The 9,601-nt window shown below is 56.1% G+C and overlaps 1 protein-coding gene across 4 annotated transcripts in view; it reads right to left on the bottom strand.

Moving 5' to 3' along the window:
- Positions 1-1,024: 1,024 nt before the first annotated feature.
- The window catches only part of SLC25A42 (solute carrier family 25 member 42), a 48,822-nt gene continuing 40,245 nt past the window's right edge, over positions 1,025-9,601 (bottom strand). For 3 of the 4 annotated variants that reach the window (XM_019015372.4, XM_004060352.5, XM_055372235.2), the window contains exons 4-8: positions 9,015-9,040; positions 8,230-8,396; positions 7,527-7,643; positions 5,872-6,023; positions 1,025-3,350 (exon numbers count right to left, since the gene is read on the bottom strand). In XM_019015372.4, coding sequence (XP_018870917.1) covers positions 3,043-3,350; positions 5,872-6,023; positions 7,527-7,643; positions 8,230-8,396; positions 9,015-9,040 — 770 coding nt within the window. In that variant the 3' untranslated portion in view covers positions 1,025-3,042. The remainder of the gene's footprint in view (positions 3,351-5,871; positions 6,024-7,526; positions 7,644-8,229; positions 8,397-9,014; positions 9,041-9,601) is intronic. The other variant, XR_008674260.2, reaches the window with a different exon arrangement.

The following is a 9,601-nucleotide window of genomic DNA, read 5'->3' as shown; positions in this document are numbered from 1 at the left end:
TTAATAGAGATGGGGGTTTCAGCATGTTGGCCAGGCTGGTCTCGAACTCCTGACCTCAAGTGATCCACCTGCCCTGGCCTCCCAAAGTGATGGGATTAAAGGCGTGAGCCACTGCATCCGGCCTAATTTTTCTATTTTTTTGTAGAGATGGGGGGTCTTACTGTGTTGCCTAGGCTGGTCTCAAACTCCTGGGCTCAAGCAAGCCACCTGCCTCAGTCTCCAAAGTGCTGGGATTACAGGCATGAGCCACCACACCCACCCTGGTAAATTTCATCCTGGGGATCCTCTAGGAGAAAACCGCACAGCTGCTAAACAATGTGCACAACGGAGACCAACTCAAAAGAAATCCTGTTGCACGTGAGCAGATTGGAGAGCAGTGGGGGGTCAGCGCGGTGGAACTTGTTCCTACTCCCACCCCAACAAGAGCACCAGGCCTGTGCTGGCCCAGCCGCCCCTCCTCTCTGGGCATGCAGAGGCTCCCACTTCTGGCCTGGTGGTGGGTGGGTCCTCCAAGTTGCTCTGGCCAATGGGCTGCAGGTGAAGTGAGCCAGGATTGCCATTGGAGACCCTCTGGTGGCTGCCCCTGCAGATGGTGACTGACGTTCAGGCCTGAAGCCTCAGCCAGCCCCAGAGTGCAGGGCTCTTGGGAAGGAAGGCCATGTTCAAGCCTATGAGACTTTGGGCTGTGCTGGCTGCACAGAGACGGCCCCTCCTGCCTTTATGGGTGGCCACATATATCCTGAAAGGGATGAGTGTATGCACAGAATCTCTGTGGGAGGAGACAGGAGAAAATGGTCACAGGAGGCCCCCTGCAGAGGGAACTGTGTAAACCCTTGTGGACAGCTGGTGTTTTCTGGAAAATTGTGGTATGTATTAATTCAAACAACAATTGCATTTAAAAACTTCTTTATTCAAGACTTTTATTCAGAACGTTTATCACAAATGTGTCAAAAGCACTTCAACCCTGTTTGGGGGTTCATGGGGGAAGATGGGGGGGGGTCAGAGCCAAAGAAGAGCCAGGAGCAGGAGAAGAAGTCATTTAAGTTTTTATTAAATATACTCTGTTGGCACAAATCTTTAAAATATATAAACATTAGATATAAACAGTGTCTTCATGGCATCAAAATATAACTCCAGACCAGGACCAGTGACCAGCAGGGAGGCGAGTGACCGCAGAGCCTGAGGGCCTGGCTGTGTGCAGGGGTGGGGGACAGCACTGTCCCCAACTCCTGCCAGGTCCCACTCAGCTAGGAGCCATCTCCGGGGAGACACACTGGGGTCAGCAGGGACTGGGGGACCCTCCCACCTACCCCTTGTCTCTCCTGCCTAGCCTGTGGCCCCAAATCCACTCATTTGGTCTCACCCACCTGGGGCAGACCCCCAATTCCTACTGCTGTTGCATGCTTGTGGGAGTTGGGTGCCCTCCCATCTCCCTTTGAGGGTTGCCCTGCCTCTCCTGCCAAGTTTAAGTGCTGGGTAAGGGATACCCACGCAGTGGGACAGCCCCTCACAGCCATCACAGGCTGCCTGGGCCTCTGGGGACAAGATCAGGGATGGCTGGTGGCCACATGCAAGGAAGGCAGAGAGAGCGGTCTGCACACCTGCAGGTCCAAGGCAAGAACAGGAGGAGGACAGAAGGAAGGGAAATGAAGTCACGACTGGAGATGAACAAGCTCAGATCCCTTCACACAGCGTGTGCTGAGCCAGCTGTGGAAAGCAACACTCACGGTCATGCTCACCCTGGCACCAGGCAGACCAGTCAGGGGTTCGATGTGAATAGATCATAGACCCGGGGTCAGCCAAGTTGAAAACCAAAACAAAACAAACAAAAAAAAGAAATCAAGAAACTCACCATGTCATTAGGAAATGGGTGTTTCTGAGTCCCTGTGATAACTGGCGGGCCCTGGGGGACTCCTCTGAGAGACCAGTTAGCTGGGGGTTCCCCTGGGTACCTCAGCTCTTTCTCACCTCCCACCCCCAAGCTATACTCTATCATGAGGCTCCCACTTCGGGGGATTGAGGCTACCAGGCACCCCATGCTCCATTTCATAGAAACTGAACAACCCCTGTGGGCTTTAAATTGCTCCATATCCCAGCCAAGTGCCTGCTCAAGTGGGGACCAAAGGACCTGCTGGATACCACAGCTGGGCAGAGGGTTGGGGCACTGAGATGCTAGGCCTGGGGGGCTTCTGGGCCAAAGGAGGTGGCTTGGGTGCTCACATTTCAGCAGATGCCCCAGGATGCAGGTCTGACCCAAACCTGAGGCAGTTCCGTGTCATGGCCTGGGCCTCGAGCCCTGCTGTGCAGAGCAAGCATGAATCTCCTGGGAAGGTTACAAAGCAGGTGGGCATGGGCAGGCAACTCTAGGGGGAGATGCGCTCTTGGGGACCCAGCTGCTTGCAGGGTCTAGGATAGACATGAGGCTCTGGGGGACACTGTTCCCAGCAGGAGGCTCTAGTGACTGAGGAGTCGTGGCCATGTGGGAAATACTGGAGAAGGCAGGGCCGGCAGGGTGGGGTGGGCCAGGGACTGCATTTGTGGCCAAAGCTGAGCACGAGGCTGGCCCCATCCTGGGCAGGGTCCGCCTGCAAGAAAGGCGCCCCCGCACCCTGGAGGCCGGGCAGGCACGTGGAGTCAGAACAAGAAGGTGCAGGCGCGGTCTGGCTCTGAGCCTGGTGGGGACAGGGGTCACTAGAATCAGCAGCATGTCGGAGGACACACAGGATCAGGAGGTGGAGCTGACCACGCCCCACTAGGGCCCTTTGGGCAACACCTCCGGCAGACAGCGCCAGCGTCTGCAGAGGAAGGAAGAGGGGAGCTGCGGGACCCCCCACACCATCGCCCCAACACTGCACTTCCAGGGCTGCCAGCTTTGCGTTTGGACGTGGACTCTGAGCCCAGGCCCCTCAGGCCCACCTGCTCGTTCCATAAAGCGCCCCATGTGCCTCCTGAAGTAGAATCAAGCGCACCCCCACACCGTTCCATGGGCCCAGAATACAAAAGGGTCACCGGTCCACCGTCCTGAGAGCAGCTCAGGGTCCCCTAGCTCTGCAGGTGCCGCAGCAGGATCTGCATGAGGTCGAAGGTGGTGAAGCTGATGCCCACGGCGATGGGACCCTTGACCCAGTTCATGCTCAAGCCTTTGTAGAGGCCGCGCACGGCGCCCTCCTCCCGCACGATGGTGCGCAGCGTGCAGGCGATGGAGGCGCGCGGGTAGCCCGTGACGCCGGCCGTCTGCATGCGCCGCCGCACCACATCCAGCGGGTACGAGGCCGACTGCCCGATGAGGCCAGCGCAGGCGCCGAAGATCATGCGCTCGAAGGGGTAGGGCTGCCGGCGGCCGCTGTACTCTGCAGGGCGAGGGGCGGAAGGGCCGTGAAGGCGCCGCGAGGGGGCGCGCACCCCGCACCCGTGCGCGCGCCTTTGCACCCCTAGGAGCAACCTGCGTGCACATACACACATGCACTTGCACCCCCACGTGTGTTCGCACTCATGCGCACCCACACGCCCCACTGCCTCACCTCCGGGTCGCTCCTTTCACTCAAACTCGAGAAATAAAAAAAAAATTTTTTTTTGAGATGGAATTTCACTCTTGTTGCCCAGGCTGGAGGGCAATGGCCCAATCTCGGCTCACTGCACCCTCCGCCTCCCGGGTTCAAGCAATTCTGTCTCAGCCTCCGAAGTAGCTGGGAATACAGGCATGCACCACCACGCCTGGCTAATGTTGTATTTTTAGTAGAAACAGGGTTTCTCCATGTTGGTCAGGCTGGTCTCAAACTCCTGACCTCAGGCGATCTGCCTGCCTCGGCCTCCCAAAGTGCTGGGATTACAGACATGAGCCACCGAGCCCGGCCGAGAAATAAAATTTCTTAAAAGGCAGAAACACAGAGAATCATAGAACCAACTCCTAGAGCCACTGCTCACATCTAATCAGCTCTACTCCACGTCTGGTAAAGGAACATTCTAGGTGCTCCCGTGCCTGGTCCCCGACCTGCGCCCTCCCTGGGGAGCCCCTGCGAGCTGTTGCATAGAGTGGACATAAGTGACCATGAACTTCACCCTGCTCTCTCTTGCGGGTCTAAACGGGGTGTGTGGGTGTGGAGGAGGAAGGAGCAGCAACAGGTCAGTAGGGGTTCTTTAAACATTTGTAATAGTAAATTTAGAACTAGGAATTTAAAACAGCCAAGGCTGGGTGCAGTGACTCACGCCTGTAATCTCAGCACTTTGGGAGGCCAAGGCAGGCGGATCACTTGAGCCCAGGAATTGGAGACCAGCCTGGCCAACATGGAGAAACCCTGTCTCTACCAAAAACACACAAAAATTAGCCAGGTGTGGTGGTGGGCGCCTGTAATCCCAGCTACTAGGGAGGCTCAGGCAGGAGAATGGCTTGAACCCAGGAAGTGGAGGTTGCAGTGAGCTGAGATCGTTCCACTGCACTCCAGCCTGGGCGACAGAGTGAGACTCCGTCTCAAAAAAACAGCCAGACGGGAGACACTGTGATCTGCTCACCAGGTGGGCAAAAACAAGGGGTCTGATGGCATCACGTGGGGTGAGAACGTGGGGACAAGGGGCTGGAAAGCACTCCAGAGAGAAACACCGAAAATGGGGTTTTATAGTCACACAAGGAGACGAGCTCCTGGGTGTTGGCTGATCACAGAAAACCTGGCAACAGCCAAAGGGCACCCCAAGAAGGTAAGGCCCACTGTGCAGCCACTAAAAAGGCGGAACAGAGCACAGATGCTGGTGGATGCACCCCAAACCAGCTGAGCTGGGAGCTGCACTCCCGGGTGAGCTGACTCCACTCGGAGCATTTTTTATACCTGTGAAAGGTGACATGGTTTTGTTCATGCCACAGATAAATACATACGGAAGTATTTTCAAAGCAGTCTTGAGGGGTGCAACCCTCACTTCTAGTAAGAGGCCTCAGGAGAGAGACTTGGGCCCTCAATGTTACCCCTAACATTTTATTTCTTTGACAAAAAATGTCTGGGAGTGGGCTGAGCGCAGCGGCTCACACCTTTAATCCCAGCACTTTGGGAGGCCAAGGCAGGAGGATCGCTTGAGCCCAGGAGTTTGAGACCAACTTGGGCAACAGAGGGAGACCCCATCTCTACAAAAAAGAAAAAAAACAAAATATCTGGGAGCAAATGTAGCAAAATGTGAATGCCTGTTCACATGCAGTGGCAGGTATGAGTATTATATCATTCTTTGTACTTTTTGATTTTCTCCCAACTACCAAAACAAGCAAGAGTACTTCCTTTCCATCTGGGTTTTACCCATATGCTTTGCGTGTGTGCTTGTGAAGAGGTGAGGTGTCAATGCTCTGGGTGACACACTGGGCTTCCCAGAGTCACTTATTTTTTTTCTTAAGACAGGGTCTCACTTTGACACCCAGGCTGGTGTGCAGCAGTGAGATCACAGCTCACTGCGGCCTTGACCTCCCAGGCTTGGGTGATCCTCCCACCGCAGCCTCTCCAGTAGCTGGGACCACAGGTGTGTGCCACCATGCCTAATTTTTTTGTATCTTTGGTAGAGACGGGGTTTCACCATGTTGCCCAGGCTGGCCTGCAACTCCTGACCTCAAGTGATCCGCCCACCTTGGCCTCCCAAAGCACTGGGATTATAGGCACGAGCCGTGGCACCGGCCAGAGTTCCTCTCACTTAGGCATTTAAGGCAGTGAGTCCAGGTTCCTCAGTGGCGGCTGCACACAGTGTGTTTCCTCCCGATTTGGATGTGGGTCTACAGTCTGCCCCACCCAGGGGTCGTAGCCCACTCCGCCTGGTCTCCAGGTCTATGTGACCCAGGTGGAGCTGCTGTCCCCAGGGAATGCTTCCTGAATGTCCCCTCCCCATGCTCCCAGCTCTCCTTACCTCTGTGCAAGCTCTTGAGCGTCTCATAGGTGAAGAAGCTCAGGCCAGCGTAGGGAATGACCCCCAGCACGGTGGGCATAAATCCATGGTAGAGAGTCTTCAGCCCCTCTTCTCTCGAGATGCGGATGAAGACATGAAAGATGTTGCTGTACCTGCCAGGACAGAGCAGCCCAGCAGGTGGGACTCAGGCCTCCCAGGCACAGGGAGGAGCCACAGAGGCTCTCAGCTCCTCCCGAAGCCGGCTGGGCCTGGGTGTGTCTGGATGTTGATGTTTTCCTTCTTCAAGACATATAACCCCATCACTCAAGCTTTGTTATTAGAGGGGAAATGCATGCGTAAACCCAGACTCCACCTTCGCCACGGGAAGCAAGTGCTCAGCCCTTGTCTTTTTTTTTGTTTCTTTGTTTTTGTTTTGAGACAGTCTCCCTCTGTTGCCCAGGCTGGAGTATAGTGTCACAGTCTTGGCTCACTGCAACCTCTGCCTCCTGGGTTCAAGTGATTCTCCTGCTTCAGCCTCCCAAGTAGCTGGGATTACAGATACATGCCAGCAGACCTGGCTAATTTTTTATTTTTAGTAGAAATAGAGTTTGCCATGTTGACCAGGCTGGTCTTGAACTCCTGACCTCAGGTGATCCACCCACCTCAGCCTCTCAAAGTGCTGGAATTACAGGCCTGAGTCACCATGCTCGGCCTCTATTCTTACACTTTTTTTGTTTTTGTTTTTTTTTTTGGAGACAGGGTCTCACTCTGTGGCCCGGCTGGAGTGCAGTGACGTGATCATGGCTCACTGCAGCCTCAAGCTGCCAGACTCAAGCAATCCTCCTCCCTCAGCCTCTGGAGCAGCTGGGATCACAGGCGTATGCCACCACATCAGGCTAATATTTCAGTTTTTGTAGAGATGGGGTCTTGCTATGTTGCCCAGGCTGGTCTCAAACTCCTGGGCTCAAGCGATCCTCCTGCCTTGGCCTCCCAAAGTGCTGGGATTACAGGCATGAGCCACCGCACCTGGGCCCAAGCCCGGTCTATTCTTACACATTTTTCATGATCGTGGTATCTTCCCTGAATTAAGCATTCTAGTCTCAGACTTTTTTTTTTTTTTTTTTTTTGAGAGACAGAGTCTGGCTCTATTGCCCACACTGGAGTGCAGTGGCTTGATCTCGGCTCGCTGCAACCTCCACCTCCCGGGTTCAAGCAATTCTCCTGCCTCAGCCTCCCAGGTAGCTGGGAGTACAGGTGCGTGTCACCACGCCCGGCTAATTTTTGTATTTTTAGTAAACACGGGGTTTCACCATGTTGCCCAAGCTGGTCTCAAACTCCTGACCTCAAGTGATCCGCCCACCTCGGCCTCCCAAAGTGTTGGGATTACAGGCGTGAGCCACCGCGCCCGGCCGTATTCTTACATATTTTTAATGCATCTGTGCCCAGTTCAAAATGAAGACTCTTGGTTTGATCTAAGCAGAAAGTGACCCCCAGGCTAAGAGAACAAATTGCTGCCTTTCTGGAACAGCTGCAGAATGACACATCAGGCCTGCCCTGTGGACACGGAGGCCCAGATGCAAACCTCTGGGGCCCGATAGAGAGAGGGATTCCGACCTGGGAGCCCCCGAGACACAGAGCCCCCGGGGCTGATGCGCATCACCGATGTAAGGACTCACATTTCTTTCGGGGTTACGGCCATCCGCGCTCTGACCAGGTCCAGGGGGTAGGTCAGTGAAGCGGCTGTCGTTCCAGCCAGTGCGCCGGCGAAGAGGCGAGGCCAAGGGGGCAGGGCTCTGAACAGGGCAGGAGGAGAAGGCGAGACGGCAGTGAGGGGGTTGCAGATGCACAGAGGCCCAGCCTGGAGCACCCGCACGTCTCTGCTGGGGCGGGGACAGGGGTGGGGACAGGGGTGGGGACCGAGGAACACGAGGCGGGTTTGGCTTCCTCCTGGCCAAGCTGATGGGGTCTCTGGAGTGGGCCTCATTTTGAGGTTTACATGGCTGCCTTCCCTTCCCCCCTGCTGGCATAAATTAATGATGCGTATTTTCCCTACGGCTCTGGGGGCATAGTAACCTGCCCCTCTGGGATTTATGCGTGGGGGTGGAGAAACGTCTGGAGACAAACGGGCAAAGGAGAGGAGCTCTGAAGACAGAATAGGGCATGTGACAGAGTCAGGGGGCCCCTCAGGAGGGCCTGGGTGAGGAGCCTCCCGGTGTTTCGTTGTGGGAAGAGGGAAGGCAGGGCTAGGGGCAAGGCACGAAGAGGAGGGGGCGGGGCGTGCAGAAGAAAGAGAGAGGGGCGGGGCGTGCAGAAGAAAGAGAGAGGGGCGGGCGTGGGCGGGGCGATTCTGTGGCAGGGCGGGGCGGGACGGGGCCTCACTCTCCACGGAAGCCATAGTAGCTGCCCAGGATGCGCTTGTACTCCTCGTGTGCGCTGAACTGGATGGCGGCGTAGGGCACCACGCGCACCATGGTGGCCGAGTTCCCGCGCCACAAGCTGAGAAAGCCCTCGTTGAGGTAGGTGTAGTAAAGGACCCGGAAGGCCTCCTGGAGATAAGCGGGAATGTCAACATCCCTCTGCCTCTGCCTGCCCTCCCTGCGCGCCTCTGTGAGCAGCAGAGCGCCCCAAGTGCGGAAGCGGGGCCGGGGTGACCCCATCTCCATGCACAGTACACAACCCCACCCCCATGTGAGGGCCCCACCCCGATTTGTCCAGACTGACATTATCAACCCCAGCCCCGTCCTTCCTATGTTTTCTGGGCCTCCCACCCCACCAAGTTCTCTTGGGGACTGCAAAGCGAACCAGGCTGCAAAGCAGCTCGGAGCCCTGCCCAAGGGCATGTCTGTTGGTGTTTGGCATTCCAGCTTTTACAGTTTATCTTTTCCTTTATTAAGAAGGTAGCACCTGCTCTCTGTTTAACAATAAATCAAGCATGAAAAAGTTGTTTTAGAGCTGTTGAGTCTCCCCACCCCACTGCCGGAAGGACACTCGGGATGTCCCGTCAGTTCCCAGGCTGGGCTGTGTCCAGGCAGAGCTGGGGATGGGAAGACAGGTAGTCCTGTCCCCACCCCTGAGACTCTCCTCAGACCACCTGCCTAACTCCTGCCAGCACATCAGGGTAGTGGTGACTGTCCCCAGGCCGGGGCGGTGACATAGTGGCTCACCTTGGCAGAAAATCTTTTTGAAGACACTGGAAAAAACAAAAGCACAAAAGCCACTGAGATGCAAAGGACAGAACCTCCCATCTGCGTGGCCCCACCCCTGGCACCCACTAGCAGAGTCACCCTCCTTTTCCCCCCTAATCTTGTCCCAGGAATGGGAGCTGAGCTGACACCCAACCCCCAGAATAGTGAGGGTCTCCAGTGAGAGGAGAACGTGTCTGAGATGGGTTGACACTCAGCACCCTGTCCCTGGACTAGACTACCATTCACCCAAACCCCTGTAGGGAAGGTGTCCCAGCCTCCAGGCACTTGGGTGTCAGCTGAGAAGCCCTGGCTCTCTCAGAACAAGGCCTGCAGGGGTCTACATGTGGGGTCTGCCCTCTCTCCCGGACATGCCCCTCCCAGGGCCCCAGCACAGGCACCGCTATCCTGCCTCTCCCACCCCCTGTGGCTGCCAGGTTCCCTTTCTGGCTCTGTGCTGCCCTTGGGCATGGGGGACCCGAGCCATGGTGGGCCATAAGCACTCTTGGGAGGGACCCAGAAAAACAGGCCACAAACAGTCACCAGGAGCCTCTGACGTGGTCTGGCAG

This window comes from Gorilla gorilla, chromosome 20 (genome assembly GCF_029281585.2).
Source record: "Gorilla gorilla gorilla isolate KB3781 chromosome 20, NHGRI_mGorGor1-v2.1_pri, whole genome shotgun sequence".
Taxonomy (NCBI): Eukaryota; Metazoa; Chordata; class Mammalia; order Primates; family Hominidae; genus Gorilla; species Gorilla gorilla.
The sequence above is the reverse complement of the archived record's forward strand: the minus strand, read 5'-3'. Positions and strand labels throughout refer to the sequence as shown.